This window comes from Lagenorhynchus albirostris, chromosome 6 (genome assembly GCF_949774975.1).
Source record: "Lagenorhynchus albirostris chromosome 6, mLagAlb1.1, whole genome shotgun sequence".
NCBI lineage: Eukaryota > Metazoa > Chordata > Mammalia > Artiodactyla > Delphinidae > Lagenorhynchus > Lagenorhynchus albirostris.
Window position 1 is genome coordinate 19,180,720 of NC_083100.1, and position 20,462 is coordinate 19,201,181.

Consider the following 20,462-nt stretch of genomic DNA (forward strand, 5'->3'; position numbering starts at 1 on the left):
AGGCAAGTTGTTTTAATCTTTAGGTTTAAGTTGCCTTAGGTGCCCAAAAGTGATAATATGTACTTTACAGACTAGAGTAAGCTAATGAGTATAAAAATACTTTGAAAAGTATGAAACATTTAAAGTATAATATATGGTGTTTGAAATGAATGGGAAGAAGACTAGTATTAGATGAACATTGTTGTCTATAAATAGGACAACCAGCTAACCATTTAAGAAGATAATAAAACTGGATCCTTATCTTACTCCTTCATCTAAATAGATTTTACATTGATCAAAGATTTGAATGTAAAAAAAAGGTGATACAAGTATTATTAGAAGGGTAGAATGGATTTTAACATAATATATGGATGGAAAAAACCTTCCTGAGTATGACATAAAACCAGAATCAATAAAGGAAAAGAGGGCTTCCCTGGTGGCGCAGTGGTTGAGAATCCGCCTGCCAATGCAGGGGACACGGGTTCGAGCCCTGGTCCAGGAAGATCCCATATGCCGCGGAGCAACTAAGCCCGTGCGCCACAACTACTGAGCCTGCGCTCTAGAGCCCACATGCCACAACTACTCAAGCCCGCGCACCTAGAACCCTTGCTCCGCAACAAGAGAAGCCACTGCAATGAGAAGCCTGTGCACCGCAACCAAGAGTAGCCCCCACTTGCCACTAGAGGGAAGCCCGCACACAACAATGAAGACCCAACGCAGCCAAAAATAAAAATAAATAAATAAAATTTTAAAATAAATAAATAAAGGAAAAGATTAATAACTTGGACTGTGTAAAAAATTTAAGTGATCTCTGTGACAAGGAAAAAAAAATGAAGAAAGCTTTAGCCACAGTGACAGAGTTAATATTGCTAATATATAAATACTGACTTTCCAAATCAGTAAGAAAAAAGACAATTCGGTAGAGAAGTGGACATATAGGAAATTCAGGAAGAAAAACAGGTGGCCCATAAATACGAAAAAATTCTCAACTTCACCAGTAATTAAATTCAGATTCTTACTGTCACATTGGCAGTAATGTGAGGGGAGGCAAGATACTCTCATATACTTGGTAGGAGCTTAGAGATTTTTTTTTTTTAATACATTTATTTATTTATTTTTGGCTGCCTTGGGTCTTTGTTGCTGTGCGCAGGCTCCCCCTAGTAACGGTGAGCAGGGGCCACTCTCAGTTGCTGCGCGCGGGCTTCTCATTGCGGTGGCCTCTCCCGTTGCGGAGCATGGGCTCCAGGTGCACAGGCTTCAGCAGTTCTGGCACTCGGGCTCAATAGTTGTGGCTCGTAGGCTCTAGAGTGCAGACTCAGTAGTTGTGGCACATGGGCTCAGCTACTCTGCAGTATGTGGGATCTTCCCAGACCAGGGCTCGAGCCCATTTCCCCCCGCATTGGCAGGTGGATTCCCAACCACAGTGCCACCAGGGAAGTCCCGAGATTTTTCTTTTTTGAGGAATAGTGATAGTATCAATTTAGTTTAAAATTGTACATCCTTTACACCAACATTCTTTTTCTAAAGAGTTTTATCCTATGAAAGTTGTTCCAAGAAGATATGTAAAGAAGATATGCAAGATATGTAAAGAAGATATGCAAGAAGATATGTAAAAGGATGTTCGGCATTATTTGCAATGTTTTTAAATTAAAACATTCCAAATGATCATCAGTGAGAAATTAATGAAATTAAAATATAAAATACTTTTTTGGGGGGGGGAAGGGCCACGCCACAGCTTGTGGGATCTTAGTTCCCCGACCAGAGATTGAACCCCAGCCCCCAGCAGTGGAAGCACAGAGTCCTAACCACTGGACTGCCAGGGAATTCCCTTAAAATACTTTTTTTTTTTTTTTGCGGTACGTGGGCCTCTCACTGTTGTGGCCTCTCCCGTTGCGGAGCACAGGCTCCGGACGCGCAGGCTCAGCGGCCATGGCTCACGGGCCCAGCCACACTGCGGCATGTGGGATCTTCCCAGACCAGGGCACGAACCCGTGTCCGCTGCATCAGCAGGCGGACTCTCAACCACTGCGCCACCAGGGAAGCCCAAAATACTTTTTAAAGTATATAAAAATTCATATTTATACATTACTTTGCATGTTCTTTAAACTAGCATTGATTTCTTTAGAATAGAAGCCAGTTAGTCTGCTGAACTTACAGAGAATGTTTTGGCATATACATTACTGGAAGTATATCAGTCACTGGTTCTGACACATGTCCTTAGCATCCAGTGTCCATGTTCATGCCATAGATACACAGTGACTAACTTTTCTATAGTGTTAATTACCAAATATTTATATAGGAGAATTTCTAGCATTTTCTTTTTGCATTTAAAAACTTACCCTTCTATTATCAATACATGTTTCCAGATTTTTGCATTGTTATTTAATTTTTTGCTTGATCCTAGTTCTAAATTTTAGTTACTGTATATATCAGAATTACTTTCTGTCAGATAAGCACTTTGATTTTTTTTATTTTTCCTGTTTCTGTTTCCTCAAGATTAAATAATAATAATGACAAATCTCTTTATTAAAGTAAGTGATTTGAGATTTTTTTTTTTTCCCCACCAGCCATGAAACCTTCTCAGGGTTCTGGTAGTTTTGGAGCTATTCTGGGCAGCAGGACCTCACAGAAGGAAACCAACAGGCAGCTCTCTTACTCAGACAATCAGGTATGTTTATTTGAATCGTTTTAGCTTTTTTTTAAAAAAAGATAATCTTAGATAGGCATTCTATAAAGTAGTTGCAGGAAGTAGAATTTAGACTGTAATGTCTAGTAATTCTTGCATTATCTCAAGGGTACTTTCCACATATCTGAAATTTACCACAGTGTAATTTTTAAGAACATAGCTTTGAAGTTAGATGTGGGTTTGAGACTTGGTGCTGCCACTTACTAGCTGTAGGTCATTGGAGAAGTTCCTTAAGTACCCTGAGCCTTAGTACCCATCTGTAAAATTAAGACAGCAATAATATTTTAAGGGTTGTTATGAGATAATGCATGTTGTAAAAGTGCTTAGCCCGTGATACCATATACTAACAACCCCATAAATGTTTGCTGCTATTATTTCTTTGATGCTTTTTGGGTCTGTTCTACATTATGAACTTTGCCTCTATACTATATGATACCAGACTGTTTTGTTGGGTCTTCTGTTTGTTTTTTTTTTTTTTTTTTTTGCGGTACATGGGCCTCTCACTGTTGTGGCTTCTCCCGTTGCGGAGCACAGGCTCCGGACGCGCAGGCTCAGCTGCCATGGCTCACGGGCCTAGCCGCTCCGCGGCATGTAGGATCTTCCCAGATCGGGGCACGAACCTGTGTCCCCTGCATCGGCAGGTGGACTTTCAACCACTGCACCACCAGGGAAGCCCCTGTTTGGTTTTTAAACAGTTTTTCTTTCATAAATATTCAGCCAGCCATGAGACTTACTGTGCACTATTGCAGCTTAGCAGTCCTGTGTCTCTTTTAATTTGTCTTAACAAAGGTAAACCAGGTGTGAAAAGAAACTTTGAAGCTCCCCTGTAAGTAAAAGCATGAATTCTGTTTGGCTGTGCAGATAGATTGATTACTTAAACCATTTACTGGACTAAGCAATCAACGAATAAGATTTCGTTTTTGTTAATTTCCTTTTACAAGTTGGGGTTTTTTTGTTTTTTTTTACATTTTAATTGAGATACGATTGATATGCAGTAAATTGCACATATTTAAAGTGTGCAATTTGATACATTTTTGACTTATGTACATACCCGCAAAATCATCACCATAACCTAGTGAACATAGCTATAACCCTTAAAAGCTTCTTCATCCCCCTTTGTAATCCTTCTCTCCAGCTCCCTGTCTGGCCCCTATCCCTAAGCCACAAGTGAATTGCTCTGTGTCACTCTAGATTACTTTGCATTTTCTAGAGTTTTATATAAAGGGGATCAGTGTATAACTTCTTTTGTCTGGGTTTTTCACTCATTATAATTACTTGGAGATTGATCCATTTACAGGTAGAAATTTAACGTGTTAGAATATTTAAACTATAAGTGTTAACATATCTAGCAGAAGCAAATATACTTTCACAAATAATGATTCCCATTAGTGAGATTATAAAATCAATTTTGTGGATTGTGACTAGCATTAAATAAAAAAGGAATAGAGGAGAAAACAATAGAGAAGGTATTATACATAGTAAGGAAAAGTATTGGTTTCTGAAACTTCTGGTTTTATTTATGTGTATGTGTAATATGTTGTGATGTAAAATATTTCTCGCTATGGGGTCATGGTCAAAAAAGGTTGCAAAATATGCAAAACAGTATGCATATAGTATGCTACTGTTTGTAACAAGAATAAAATATTGATTTTCATTTGCATAAAAAAACAATAGAATACTTATAAGGTGTAGGAGAATGGGAAGTGGAAGAACTGGGTGAATGGCATTGGGGTGATAATGAGACTTCTCAGTATATGGCTTTTATAATAGTATTTTTATTTTTTTTGAATCTTGAGAATGATTTACCCCTTTGAAAATAAATTTAACTTTTAAATCGTTCATCCAGATGACCTCAGATTTTTTCTTTCTTCTTCTAAGATTGTAATTCTGTAGAAAGTAATTGGCAATATTTTCCATAGAGATAATCACATAGCTCTTAATGTAGAGTTATAAAACATAACTGGCAGAATGCTGGTCAAAAGCACTGTTTCCCAACTAATATGTGTAAAGTGTGCATTAACTCTGAATGTTTTTAATGTGTTTTGGGGGTAGATTCTTTGATTCATCTTCTGCCAGTAGGCTCTATTTCACTTTCAGTCTCCCCATTGTTATATATATTTGTTTCATTTCTCCAAACTAGAACCCCCTCAAAAGTCATATGCTGTACATATGATTTGGCATTTAAATTGTGGCAACCAAATGTCGTTATTGCTCCTTTTTCTCACATTTATGTCACTTTAAATTATCAAAATTGGATTTTTTTCCCTAAAGATGTGTTTTCATGCTGGTCACTAGAACCTTGTCTTGTGTATGTGAGTCCTTTTTTTTTAATCAGTAATTCGAAGCAAATTCCTTTCTGCTTCCAGGAATGCTGTGGAATTTGTAAGTTTACAAGAATACTATAGGAAAATATGCGTCAAGCTTGATTTCTGACACTGACCGTAAATTAAAATCACCTAGAGTGCTTTAAAAAAAGTGCTGATGAATGGGCCTCACCCCCATACCAGATAGGCTGGAATCTCTGGAGTTGGGTCTCCAGTTGTGGGTATTTTTTAAAAGTTCCCTATATGAGGATCACCGGTCTAAAAGTATGCCAATTAATTTGAAGAACTGGCTGTGTTAAACTTTATTCTTATAGGTCTCTTCAAAAAGAGGAAGTTTGGAAACTAAAGATGATATTCCATTTCGAAAAGTTCTTGGTAATCCAGGTAGAGGATCGATTAAGGCCGCAGCAGGAAGTGGAGTAACTGCTACCCGGACAGTTCCCTCTTTGACATCTACATCCACACCTCTTAGATCAGGGTTATTAGAAAATAGGTATGAAAGACTTTTTTTCTTTCTTAGTCATTAGCTCTACCTGTTTATAAATGTTTTTCAGGCCTTTTAGAAAGACCAATAATTTGAGAAAAAGAAGGAGATTTTTCCAGTTAGAAGAAGAAAGTGTGAAGTGTGTTTTTTGGAGATAATTAGTATTTGTCTTGTGATTTATGTTAGTGACACGTATAGAGCTTGCAGATACACAGTATATTAATTTAAATGTGGTGTAGAGAATTAGATAGCAGTAGTCACGGTTCTTGTTCTTGAGTATGTTGGTTTATACCTTTTAATAGTATGAATTACAACTTTTTAAAAATAACGTTTTTTCTCTGTTCTCTATAGGACTGAAAAGAGGAAAAGAATGCTATCATCTGGCTCAGAGCTGAATGAAGATTACCCTAAAGAAAATGATTCATCGTCGTAAGTTGCTTTAAGAACTTTTATGGCACTAGATCAGTGTTTCTTATATTGGTAATTGCAACCACTAGAGAAGATTGGGATGGTGTTCAGTTTATGGGAATCCCAAAGATAGAAGAACAGGATTTAGAGTATTTTGGTGACAGTAGGTTGTGGGCTCAATAGGGAGAGGATCTGGCCATTAGTACTGCTTTGGTCATTTCCGTGCACTTCTCCCATCCTAGCTTTTTTTATTTGCAGCACTTAGAAGAAGGATAGAGCTGAAGACCTCTAGATAAGTGTTTCTTGTTGGCTGCTCTTTTAGCATGGACCCCCTTCCTTCCCTCTTCCCTTTACCTGTAAAAATTTTTTTTTACCTTATTCATGTGAAAAGTTAGCTTAGGTAGACATGTGGACACAGTGGGGGAAGGGGAGGGTGGGACGAATTGGGAGATTGGGTTTGACATAAATACACTACCATGTGTAAAATAGATAGCTGATGGGAACCTGCTGTACAGCACAGGGAGCTCAGCTTGGTGCTCTGTGATGACCTAGATGGGTGGGATGGGGGGCTGGGAGGGAAGTCCAAGAGGGAGGGGATATAGGTATACATATAGCTGATTCACTTCATTGTACAACAGAAACTAACACATCATTGTAAAGCAATTATACTCCAATAAAATAAAAAAATAAAACCTTGCATAGGTTCTAGGCAAGGAGCATCAATCTTTTGGAGCTATTTTTTGTGTTGAACAAAAGGGCATACCTGTAATAGGATAGTCACCAGCTCACAGTTCTCTTCCTCATAATGGGTGGGTTGTGGGTTTTGTTTGTTTGTTTGTCTGTCTGTCTTTTGGGAGAGAAAACTTATTACACAGTTGCCAGGTAATACCTTAACAGAAATCAGTTGCTTTTCAGTTAACTGGTGTTCAAGATCAAAGGGTCACCAGAAAGGAGTTGGGAAAAAGATAAAGAAACTTTATATAGTAATTGGGTTCTTGGTTCTGTTGCTGTAACAGATACAAAAATCTAGGTAGGTGATAAGACTGGTGTGGTATCTTAAACTACAATGACCATGGACTCAAGTTCCTTCTATCTTCTTGAACTGCCATTCTTAATAAGTAGCTTCCATTTTATGAACCAGGATAGCTTCAGCCTCCACTCTTATGTCTGTATTCCTATTGGGAAGGAGGAAAGGAGCAAAGGGAGGGCATACTGCTCTCGTGTAGGCTGAAAATTGTACACACCACTGTTGTACATATCACATTGGCTGGAACTTAGTCATGTGGTTATATCAAGTTATGAGAAGGTCTGGGAAATGCCTAGCCCAAATTCTACTATTATGGCAGAAGACTACAATGGTTATTTGGGGACAACTAACAGTCTGCCATATTTACTCTTCTAGCCACAGAATTACCTCTGTTTATCATTCTTCCCGTATATAGAGTACTCCTACCTTCACCCTGCTGGAGACAACCTCCATGTCTCATTTAGTCATTGTATCCAGCTCAGAGTCCAGGATCTCTGGGTTATGTGCAGTTCTCTCCATAAGTCCAGGTGTGCCTTGGACCATGCCCCTCATGGTCTGACACGTAAAAACTAAGAGGCAGGTTAATCTGCATTCCTCACTTCCATCTCCATACGCATATCATTCATTATACATTGCTGGAGTAGGCACAGGATAACCACAATAAAAGTTACCGTTTAGAAAAGATAAGAATAGGAAACTGAGGAGTCATTGGTCTATAGCAGAGATAAAATCTTGTTAGGCAGAAACTGTGAAGACAGTGAAAGCGGTGGAATAAGTTCTTCATTAGCCCATGTAGCAGTCTCTGTCCTATCCTCTGGGAGAAACACTTGCTCATTTTACTCCATACGACTCCTGGCTTTGCCCTTTGATTGATTTCCTTTGTCTGTTATCTTTCAAGGCCATAGCTGAAGGGGGTTTTGAAGACTATGTTCTTTGGAGCCATTCAGCTTTTGTAACCTAAGTCAAGCTGGTGTAGTTCTGGAAGTTAGAAATCTGTAAGCTTTAGAAGTCTAGAAGTTTCTTTAAAGGTAGAACAAGCAGGCTTTTATAGGCTTGAGAAGGAATTAGGGCCAATATTTTTGTTGTTATTTTGGTTCTTTTAATAAATTTTTAAATTTTGGAATAATTCTAGATTTACAGGAAAGTTGCAAAGATAGTATAAAATGTACCTGTATACCCCTCGCGCAGTTTTCCCTAATATTAATATCAGTTTTTTACAAAACAACTACTCCAGTTACCTCTTATCATTGCCTCAATTTGAGAATTAGAAGCAGTTGGATTTTTTTAGTCCCATATGGTCTCAAGTTACCACACAATTTTAATTCTAGGCCATTGGCACAGAGAAATGTATTCCTTTTCATCCTTGATTGCAAGCTGGCTAGTTCTTGCCCAGATTTATCTGTCTTGAATAGAACCTCACTGAAAGCAGTAAGAAAGACCAGTGTTCTTAATTGTCTCAACCTTTTCCTTTGAGGTCTGCCTCCCAAGACATTACAGACAACAGTTCTGTAAATATTTTGCTGAAATATAACAATAGTCACCAGCTTTCCAGTCTGTAATATCTGTGTTCTTACCCTCTACCTCCCTGCTGAGCTAGTTCTGCATATTATAGGTTTGTTATGGTAGCATCCCACTTCTAGTAACAAAATTTGTGTATTTGGAGTCCAGTTGTAGGGAACAAAATTCACTCTAGCTAGTTTACACACAAAGGTATTTCCATACAGAGAGCATTAAATGGCTTACAGAATCATTAGGAAAGCTGAAAATGTAGACTCTAGGTTAAGCTTTCAGGAATGATTTTGAGAGCCATGCCCCAGATCAGGTCACCAAAGATGCTCCTGGCTGTCATGAAGTGAACAGCTGAATTGGAAGCTGGCATGAAAACTGTTATCTCTAGAACTGTGCTGCCACTGCCAAATGCGGAAATCCTCTACAGGAAAACTAGATACCCCCACGTTGTTGTTAACCACCAGAAGTAGCAGAACACATGACCTCTCCCTATTTCCATTTCCCATATCTTGCACAAGTATATGTAATTTACCTTAAATCTTGAACACTAACTTGGAAATGTAGTTTTTTAGCTTTCTGGCTTCTGTAGAACAGGGAGGTACACTGAAAGGTGGTAGTAATGGACTTTGCATGCCAGTCCACCATATTCACCACACTTTGGGGAAGTCTCAGTTGTTCCACTTTGAGTTGTCTGATGAACCCTAAATTTCTAATCCTTGTTCTGGGCTAATAATATTTTTTATACCATCACAATTAAATTTTTTAAAGTTTGGACTTCCTAGAAGCAGGCTCTAGATGAACATACTTCTGCAAGCGCCTTATTAAGGAAGTACTCATAGGCGAGACCAGTAACAGAGTAAGGAAAGCAGGACTGCGAAGGGGAAGAAGCCAACTAAGGATGTCACCTTAGATAAAAGTCCCACAGAGAGTGGGCCTCATCTTGATCCAGCAGGAGGTCTGGGCTTCTTTCAACTAGAAGTAAGGAAGATGGGCTTTCATATTTCCATACTGCACTGTTTTTGGTTAACAGCTGCCTTGGGGCTTTTGGCTCTGCCTAGATGCGTAAAATATTTGAAATAGCCCAAAGGCAGTCTTCTGAAGAACTGCACGTGCTGGCAGTCGAAGACATAATAGTCTAGATGTGTGAGAAGTATAAACAGCGATCTGAGGGGGCTCTGATAGAGCATCACTATTAAGTTCATTCCATCTTATTATAGATTCTTCACATTGATGCTTTTCAATTTCTGGGTGAGAATATTAAAAAAAGGAGGGTTAGTGGGATGAGCTGCAGTTCTTTTTGTTCTTATTGCTACAAATAGCCTTGAGGCTATAACTGATATTATCATCTACTTCTACCATCCATTCTAGATTCACTGCATTTTCCACTAACACTTCTGCTGGTCTTAATGGTTTGCCTGGTGGTATAACTGAGATCTTCTTCTCTGAGGGGGCTGAGACCCTGGTCACTGTGTACTTCTCAGGCTGTGATTGCTATAATTGCCCATTCAGAGTTAAAACTGAGCATGAGAGCACTAAGGATTCCCTGGTGAATTTCCTTTATTCCAAACATATTCTTCCTGCTCTCATTATATAGCAGCAACCCTGCCCCTTATAATAATCAAAGTCAGTTACGGTATGGTAACTCCTTTCTTTGCCTGTTGATCTGCCAGCATGAGAAGCCCCAAATGAGTAGGTAGCAGCCATAGCTTTAGATTAAATGGGACTCTTCGTGTCCCCCCGTTGAAAAAGTCCCCACTCTGGAAACCAGGACCTCTAGACCCACAGAATCTAAATTGAGGGGACAAGAAGCACAAGAGCGTTATCAAGAGTGATATTTAGTGGGGGCATTCCTACTTCTACTTCTTGGTTTCCAGACCCATGTATTCTCTATAAATGTAATGGCTTGTTGGTTTGTGCTATATATTGTCTTGAAGGGCACCCAGTTCCTAATGAGATCATCTGTAAGCTGCACCTTTAAAGGCTGTTGGCCATCAGATTTGAGGTAATGTGGTATGTGGTAGGACCAATGGAGCCTTTGGTCATATACCCTTATTGTACCTCCTTTTCTTTTGTATAAAGTGGGTTTCTCGTTCCAGGATGGTGTTATGTGAGATTTCATGTTAATAAATCATATACTCTTATGAGCCCTCAGATAGCAGTGCAGCCAAGGCACTGTGGGCAGGAAAGGCAAAAGCAAACCTAAAATATATGCCAATCCCAACCAGAATTAATTGCTACTCTTTCTGGGATGGAAGGTGTCTAATGTAATATCACCAAATGACTGGTTGATTTCCTTAAAGGATAGTACTCAATCACGGGCTGGGGATCAGCCTCTGCTGCTGACCAGTTGGGCATTCAGCAGCATCAGAAGCTAAACCAGCCTTATTGAAGGGGAGCCCCTATTGTAGGGTGCATTCAGAGCTTTTATCTCTGCCACCATGGCTGTTATTCATGGGCCCTTTTGTGGAAATACTTGGATGGCTGAGTACAGAGATTGAATGGCATCTACTGGACAAGTTACCCTGCATGATTGTTTCTTAAGTGGAGACATTAAGAGACTTAATGTGTCTTTAGTGGAGTTCTCTGGTGAGCATTAACATGTGAAACAGATCTTCACCCTTTGTACATACTCCTTTTTTTTTTTTTTGCGGTACGCGGGCCTCTCACTGCTGTGGCCTCTCCCGCTGCGGAGCAGAGGCTCCAGACGCAGAGGCCCAGCGGCCATGGCTTACGGGCCCAGCCGCTCTGTGGTATGTGGGGTCTTTCCAGACCAGGGCACAAACCCGTGTCCCCTGCATCGGCAGGCGGACTCTCAACCACTGTGCCACGAGGGAAGCCCTGTACATACTTATATATGACTATCCATAAAACTCTTCCATAAATCATTTCTCCCTGATCTTCCAGTCTTATTCCTTCCAGGCCCCTGACTATCCATCCAAACCATTTGCCACCATCCAGGGGTCCATTGACCCACTTTTCTCTCCACACAAAGTGGTTAATGAGGTGCATTTCTCAAACTCTGCACAGTGTAGGATTTTGTCTTACTCCTGTGTTCCGGGGCAGTCCCTTAGTGGGGCTACAGTGCAGCAGCAGTTCATTTCCAGCTTGTACCTATGTACCAAGATGATCCATCCATGAACCAGGCACAGGTTTTTTCCTCTTCTTCCAGCTGGTCACCAGAATGCTCATAGGTCTGTTCTCATTATCTATTCCTATTTGCTTGGATATACCACTCACATTTTATGATGGATTACTGCTGTAACTTCCTGATCTTACAGCTTTGTGGGTATGATAGCACCCAGCTCATGATGGCTTGCTCTGGTTGCATAGTCCCTTGATGACCCATAGTCTTTATGATTATTATTTACCCCATATCACTGTATCAGGTATCTAGTGTTGTATAACAAGATACTTAAAATAGTAACTATTATCGCTTATGGGTCAGTGGTCATTTGAGTGGTTCTGTTTATCTGGGTCTGGCTTGGCCACTTGTGGCTGGATTCTCTCATTTTCTCATGCATCCATGGTCAGTTGGTAGGTTGGCTAAGGGTTGGCTGGTCCAAGGTGGCATTACTTGTGTGACTGGCCATTGGCTGTCTAGTGCTTGGGGTGATGAGGGAGATTGGCCATGTTTTCTTTTGTCACCTGGCAGGTTACCCTGGAATTATTCACAAAGCAGTGGTAGGGTTCCAAGAGAATGAGTGGAAATTTGCAGGGTGCCTTTAGCCTTAGCATCAGGACTTATGTGCTGTTATGTCTGTCACATTCGTTTGGGAAAAGGAAATCACAAGGCCAGCCTCATTAAGGGTTGGGGAAATAGATTGCATTTCTTAATAGGGGACTTGGGTACAAGGAAGGGAATAATTTGGGACATTTTTTAAACAGCTTTATTGAGGTACAGTTTACACACCATAAAATTCACCTGTCTTAAATGTATAATTCTGTATTTTTGGTAAATTTATTGAGTTGTGCAACTATCAGCATAATCCAGCTTTAGAACATTTCTATAACCCTAACGATCCATTGTGCATTCTACCACATTTTTCAAATGCTGGAGAGATTGCATGAGCCATATTCTCTTCTACTTTATCCAGATTGTTCACTACATATGAAAAATCTTGGTGGTGTAACACTATAGGATACCAAAAATTTTACCACCAGGAATGGAATTTCTGTTGCCATTGCCAAACAATCGATCCAATTCCAGAATCCTGTCCTTAGAGGGTATGCTTCCTAGACCCACTTCTAGCACTAACGGTTGTAGATTAAGTTCCCCAGAAACAAACCCTGAAATAGAGGGTAGTGTGCAAGTGATTTATTTAGGAATTATTCCCAGGGGATACCCAGGAAGGGAGTGGGGGAAGGGGGAAGCAAGATATTGAAGTGCAAGAAACAAAGAATGCATGTGATCTCAGACAGAAATCTGATCTCTGAGCAGAAAAATGCAGAGGTTAGGATTCATCCTAATCCCAGAGAGAAAAATCTGTTATATAAATTTCACCTTAAAACTGTTCTAATCCAAGGCAGGGGAGCTGGGCTTCTATACTTTAGCACCTGACCTTACTTGTGACTCTCTGAGAGTGCAGGCAAAGTCTCTGTAGTAGCTTGAGGGCAATCCTTTGAAGAAGAACCCTAGGTATAGGCTATCAAAAAATTAAAAAAAAAAACCCTAAATTGAAGAACTTGAAAAAGAATAGATATGCGTATATGTATAACTGAATCACTTTGCAGTACACCTGAAAGTAACGCACCATTGTTAATCAACTATACTCCAATATAAAAAAAAATTGAAAACAAACAAAAAATACCTAAATTGGTGTGGACGAGAGGACACAAAAATGGGGCCAGAGGGAATCTGGGTGGAGCGTCTACATTGTCTGCTTACAGGCTTTATTCATGATGGTTCTCCTAAAATTAGCACTTTTAATCAAAGCATGAGCATGTTTCTGAATGGACCCACTCTACTTAATATAGGTCCAGGTATTTGGGAATAATAGAGGGGGGAAAGGGGGCTTAAGAAATTTTAATTTTGTGTTCACGAACTTAAAATTGTTTAATCACTATGAATTGAAATGTTGACATTTAGTAAATAGTATTTCAAATTACATAAACTATAAGAACATTTTGGATTTTGTTTTACTTTTCATATATATATATATAAAAATGTATTTATTTATTTAGTTTTGGCTGCGTTGGGTCTTCGTTGCTGCGCGCAGGCTTTCTATTAGTTGCGTTGAGTGGGGGCTACTCTTTCTTGCGTGCACGGGCTCTTGGCACGTGGGCTTCAGTAGTTGTGGCACATGGGCTTAGTTGCTCTGTGGCATGTGGGATCTTCCTGGACCAGGAATCGAACCCATGTCCCCTGTGTTGGCAGGCGGATTCCTAACCACTGTGCCACCAGGGAAGTCCTGTTTTACTTTTTAAACCTATTCAGTATCAAGCTTGAATAGTTTACTTTTTTTAAAATTTTATTTATTTAAAATTTTTTTTAATTTTAATTTTTTTAGCTTAGTTCTTGATTCTTTTGGTCTTAGTAGCTGAATCATTTCATCTGGCCTTGCTTTCGGCTAAGAAAACCTATATAATATTGCTGTCTCTGGTTTGACTTTTGTATAAAGAAAATACTCCTTCATTTTTGCCTAATTACCAGGGTTATGGATTAAATTGGCTTTTGACTAGGTAATGAAAGCTTATTTTTATGATCCTCATTTGCTTAAGGCTTTGACACCTTATAACCTAACTTCCAAGCAAATCAATGAATTTGTCAATTGAAATGTAGATTTTTAATGACAACTATTTAAAATTAAGAATTGTATCCTTATACATATATATATTTGAATTAAATTATTAACTGTAGGAACAACAAGGCTATGACAGATCCCTCAAGAAAGTATTTAACCAGCAGTAGAGAGAAGCAGCTGAGTTTGAAACAGTCAGAAGAGAATAGGACATCAGGTAAGTATTTGGTCTTTTTATAAGATACTCATTTATTGTATGATGGATTGTATTAGACTAGAAATAGAAACCTAAACTGGGGCATATTTCTCTACATTATTCAGGAATACTGTGTAATTCAGTACTAGTTATCAGGTACCAATTTGTATCTAGTACTTGGCTAAAATATTTTTTAAAATATTAGAACTATAAGGGAATTTTAATTTTGCTTGCAAGGAATTTAAGCTTTGCCTTTTCCCCTGTTTAACTACCTAGAATTAAATTATTTCATTGTCAAAGTACCTGAACCATGGAATGAATCCAGGGAGTTAAAGCGGTTGAAATTAAAGTTCATCAGTGTTGCTACTTATTAGAAGTTCCAGAAGATCTTGAAATTATTGCCTGAAGCAGTTGTTTAAGTTCACTTGTTCCTTGTTTTTACAAAAACTAAAAGTTAGACTGTCCCTGAATTTTTATTAGTGTTTCCTATACTTAACATATCTCTCTGATCCTCTAAACTCCTTAAAGACTCAAGTATCTGGTATTGATTTGAATACTGTTCAACTTGAAATTAAATTGAAGCAAACTAAAATATGGCATGATTTTGATAATTTAGGAGTTTACGAGAATTCATTTGATCAGGACTCTAGGAACGGTCTCCTTTTAGTGGTTCAGAGTTGTAACATTGGACTCCTACAGAAAGAAGTATCTCTAATATAATTCTTACCTCTGAAATAATAATACATTATGTAAACTCCACTTATTGGTTTTAAGTTTTTGCAATCAACCTATAGTTAGAAAACAGAATACTTAAAGATGTAATGATCCTTAATGCTGTTGAAGTCAAGGTACGTCTTACAAAAGTTGATGTAGAAGAGGAGAGAGAGGAGGAAGTAAACGGTCAAGTGATAAAAAGGTTCATGGAATAAAATGTAGAAAGTTTAAGTGTGTTAAAGTTGCAAAGTTAATCAGTAGAACTAAAATAACACAACTGATGGGGAGTTCCCTGGCAGTCCAGTGGTTAGGACTCGGCGCTTTTACTGCCGTGGGCCCAGGTTCAATCCCTGGTCATGGAACTAAGATCCTGCAAGCCACGTGGCACGGCCAAAAAATAAATAAATAACACAACTGGTAATTGGTTGGAGAGAGGAGAACAAGAGTAGGGGTGATGTAAATAAGAAATTATTTCTAATTTTTCAAACAGGGAGTCAGCTGATATTGTTTAAAAATGAATAAATGAAGAAATTATAGAAACATTATTTAATGTTATGGAGGAAATCAGAAAAACTAAGTTTCAAAAAATGGTTAGAAACTGGAAGCAAAATCTGTGGAGCTTTAGGGCTGGAGAGTATTCTTTTATGACCTGTTATAATGTTTTCCACAGTGTTTGATCTTTTAACATGTGTATATATGTATTATTTTGATGAAAAGAAGGGGAAAAAAAGAGTTTAAATATAAACAGGCCCAATGCATAATTTTATTATTAAATGAATTTGAATGGTTGATTTAGGAATTAAACGTTTCCTGTGTCTGTTCATTTTTTAGGGCTTTTACCTTTGCAGTCATCATCTTTTTATGGTAGCAGAGCTGCATCCAAGGACTACTCTCCTGGCAGCACTAACCTTGACAGGTATGCATTGGTTATATGCCTTGTGAAGAACTTGAAGAGCTTTCTTCTTCAGAATATTAAATGATGGGATGGGCTGTGCATTGTGCTGTAAATGAATACCCTAATTTAAAATAACAAAATTGATGAGAATTATAGATTCATGACATTTTAGTTAGAAACTACTCTAGAAATGTTTTAGTTCAAACTCTTATTTTTTATGTTTTTCAACACAAGAATAAACTGATGTGTAGGAAGATTTGTACTGAGGCCACAGGTTATGATTGGCAGTGTGATCAGATACTAGACCAATGTATTTTCCATTGTTCCAAGTGATGAACATATGATCTGTCCTTTGGGGCATTTTAAAATTGCCTTTGTTGCCTGTGTATTTGTTAAGCTACCTACCAAAAGTTAAGGCATTTTCTTTAAAAAGCAAAAGTTTCACATTAGTGGGTATCTTTAACTGGAAAAGGCTAGTCAGAAATTTAATTGCTGATTCTAGAGATATAGATTAAATTTTTCGAGGTTTATTGGGTATGAATGTGTAAGGCAGCTGCTAAGCACTTGTCAAGGAGGTGTGATCATGGAATGCTGCACAGAGGGGCAATGATAATGATAAAAAGTGAGGGTAATGGTGTATAATAGATACGATGTGTAATGACCTATTAAGTCATATTTTGTTTTTTACTAGAATTTAATTCAAAGTGGAAAGACATCTGGATTATTTGTATTAAATGATTAAGGCGAAATAAAGAATTTGATATTGTATATTTAGGTATATTTAACCTTGGGTGGTATCTGTCAAGCACTTTATGACTGCAGTGGTAACTAAGTTTTTTGAATTTAAGGCAGAGGAAGCTTGACATTTCTGCTTATTAGAAGAATCTTAAAGGAATCTAAGTTGAAAAAAAAAGAACTAAATTTGGTTTTCAAGTGATTTATTAAATACAATACAAATTTCTTCTCAAAATAATAGAATGAGAATATTCATTGCACCTAGGAATGATTGAGGAAATAAAAATTTCTTTTAATGCAAAGCTGCACTCAAGGATAAGGTGAAAATTTCCAGATTGGTGAGCAAACTAATACTGAGTAAAGGCTGAAGCCATAAAGCACTTACAAAACACAGACTGGAGTCAGGTATTTAGGGCTGGGTCTTCAAAACCAGCATGAGATTGGGAACTGAACATGACCCCAGACTAGAATTTGGTTTCTTATATGAAGCTACGTGAAGCTGGGTATCTAGATCTGTTGTCTGTGCTAGTAAACCAAGGCGCAACACTTCTGTGTAACTACCTGAGTTTGGAACCATAAATATGCTGCTTGCCTGATGCTCCCTAAACAGAGAGCAAACCCAAAAATGGAAATTGCAATGATTGGCATCTGCTGTAGTGTTACCTGCATAGGGGCAAGAGTTCTGAACCCCTGATATTAAGTCCTATGCAGGTTAGAGGTCCAGACTGATACAGCTACTAAACACATCAAAAATGCATGATCATGGGATGTAGCACAGAGAGGAGATGGTAAATGTAAATGAAATTAAGAGAATTATGTTGGGCTCCTTGGTCTACCCTCCATGTCTTAATAGCATTTTGGAAAAAAAAAGAAAAAGACTATGGAGAAAAAAGGCAAGGAATTTGTCAAAGAAAGAATGGGTGAAAATGATGGAAGTCCACATTGAAATGCCTCAACAAATGCCAAACAGCCAATATATTTTTTAAAAATCCACATTGTAGAAGATGATGGGTAAAGAAATTTTAAAAGCTAAGAGAAAGAAAAATATTGTCTATAAAAGGAAAACTGACATTAGCAACAATAGGAACAGAAGACACTGGAGTAATAATATCAGAGAATTCCATATCCAGCTAAATTTTAATTCAAGAATGCAGACAGAACTTCCCTGGTGGTCCAGTGGTTAAGACTTCTTGCTTCCAACAACTGAAGCCCACGTGCCTAGAGCCCATGCTCCACAACAAGAGAAGCCACCGCAATGAGAAGCCAGTGCACCACAACGAAGAGTAGCCCCCGCTCGCCACAACTAGAAAAAGCCTGCACGCAGCAACGAAGACTCAAGGCAGCCAAAAATAAAATAAGTAAATTAATTAATTAAAAAAAAAAAGACTCCGTGCTTCCAATGCAGGGGGCACAGTTTCGATCACTGGTCGGGGAAGTTCCGCATGCTGCACCGTGCAGCCAAAAAAAAAAGAAAAAAGAACGACATGTTTATTAAGTTCAAAAGATGAAAACAGGGCTTCCCTGGTGGCGCAGTGGTTAAGAGTCTGCCTGCTGATGCAGGGGACACGGATTCGTGCCCTGGTCCGGGAGGATCCCACATGCCGCGGAGCAGCTGGGCCTGTAAGCCATGGCCGCTGAGCCTGCGCGTCCGGAGCCTGTGCTCCGCAACGGGAAAGGCCACAACAGTGAGAGGCCCGTGTACCGCAAAAAAAAAAAAAAAAGATGAAAACAACTTCTAAAAAATTGCTGGTTTTAGATATACAAAGACAGGATTTATTTAGCAAGAAGAAAACTGAACAAAAGGAGTAGAAGTAAGAAAAATCAGTGAGCAAAAAAAATGTTAAGCATATTTAAAAATTAAATACCTTTAAAATTTATTCTTTTGTATAAGTAATAAGAGCATATGGTAGAAACTTCAAAAGTTTCAGGGTGCATACAGTGAAAAATAAATCTCTCCTAACTCTTACTTGTTCATTTTCTTTCAAGAGGCAACTACTGTTACTAATATCCTTCCGGTCTTATTCTATGCATCTAAATACATTTTGATAGTTTTTATAAAATGATGATAGAATTAAAAACAAAAAATTAATAAAATATTATACAATAAGAAGAAATAAAGGAGTGGAGAAAAGTACAGGGAAATTAAAACATTTTAAGTTCATTTTTTGTTTGAGAGGAGGCCACAGTTAACATAGACATATTAAAAAGTTAAAGGTGACTTCCACTTCTGGCCAAGATGGAATAACAGGGACCAGATTACCCTCCTTCATGAAACAACTAAGAACCTGGGCAAACTGTATGAAACAATGGATCTTGAGACATTGGACATGAGTCAGTGAAGGACAGGGATCCCTGAGAGATGGGAAACAAATTAAGCTTATGACTGCCTCAGCTTGCTTCCTAGTCAAAAGTTTCCAGGTTGCTACACAAGGAGGGGGAACCATGCAGAGCCAGCCCTGTGCTCTTCCTGAGTTGAAGAACTGGAGCTAGGAGTCCGGGGAGGCCAAGGGCAGCTAGAATTCACCGAGCAGAGTACCAGAGGGGAAAGCTGCACAGAGAAGGAATTGCAGAGGGTCCCCTTGAGTATTCATTTTGAGTGCTGAGCAGCATATGCAGGTGAGGAAACTAGTCAAGGCCAGGGAAAGAACCACCCAAAAGGATGTAAGGGAATAATACTTGGAGTATACATAAAGCCAGGCATAGTTCCTGTTCCTAATAGCAGCAATTTGAATGCCTAAGAAAGGTCTCGCCTCATTAGTGAGGAAAAACTATCCCTAGACAAATTGCTGCTCTTTTCCCACATGACAAACCTTAAAAGCAAGATCGAAAAAGATCAAACTGTTTCCTGGTAACCTCAGCACATCCCAGAACAAAATTTGAGAATGTTTATAGAAATAAAAAATACACAGTACCCCACAAGATAAAATTCACAATGTCTGACATCCAAGAAAATATTCCTAAGCTTACAAACAGGAAAATATAACTCATAAGAAGAGAAAAATTAATAAATACTCAGAAATGACACATATGATAGAATTAGTAGACAAAGATTTTGAGTTATTAACCTAAATCAGTAATGACATTAAATATAAATACACTAAATATTTCAGTTAAAAAGAGAAAGACTGGATTTTAAAGGAAGAATAATAATCCATGTGCTGTTTAAAAGACGACTACAGTATAAAGATGGAGAAAGGTTGAAAGCAAAAGGATGAAAACAGATATACCTTTCATTGTCCACACTACAATATGTAGGAGTACATAGTAAGAAATAAAACTGATAGAAAGCTAATGGTAACTTTTAGGGTAGAGGAACGGGGTTGTGACTGGGAAGGGGTACTTGGAGGTTTTTGACATTAATGGTTGTTTACATATGTGTTTGCTTTATAAAAATATTGTTAAGCTCCACATTTGATTTTTAATTAATAAACTTTTCTTTCTAGAGCAGTTTTAGGTTCACAGCAAAATTGAAAAGAAAGTGCAAAGTGTACCTAATACCCCCATCCTCCCTCACACACAAAACTTCCCTCAGTATCAACATCCTGTACCACAGTGTTACACATTTGATTTTTATATATTTTTCTGTATTCTATTTCACAATTTTTTTTTCTTGAGTAAAAAAAAACAGACACTGGCTAACAGATGGCCTAGGCAGACAATAAGTTGTTTGGGGACAATTGGTTTTTCCTTATAAAAAAGTAAATCCTAATTCCTGCTTTACAAGATGCAAAAAGTAAATGTCCAAACAGCTTGAAGAACTGAGTAGG

General features: G+C 38.3%; 1 protein-coding gene and 1 non-coding gene across 2 annotated transcripts in view; both read left to right on the forward strand.

Moving 5' to 3' along the window:
• USP37 (ubiquitin specific peptidase 37) overlaps window positions 1–20,462 on the forward strand; it is a 90,356-nt gene that overhangs the window by 15,736 nt on the left and 54,158 nt on the right. The window contains exons 5-9 of the mRNA XM_060152119.1: window positions 2,547–2,647; window positions 5,304–5,482; window positions 5,825–5,902; window positions 14,275–14,372; window positions 15,897–15,981. Coding sequence (XP_060008102.1) covers window positions 2,547–2,647; window positions 5,304–5,482; window positions 5,825–5,902; window positions 14,275–14,372; window positions 15,897–15,981 — 541 coding nt within the window. The remainder of the gene's footprint in view (window positions 1–2,546; window positions 2,648–5,303; window positions 5,483–5,824; window positions 5,903–14,274; window positions 14,373–15,896; window positions 15,982–20,462) is intronic.
• Window positions 15,355–15,427, forward strand: TRNAK-UUU (transfer RNA lysine (anticodon UUU)). Its single transcript has one exon. It is a non-coding gene; the product is annotated as a tRNA-Lys (tRNA).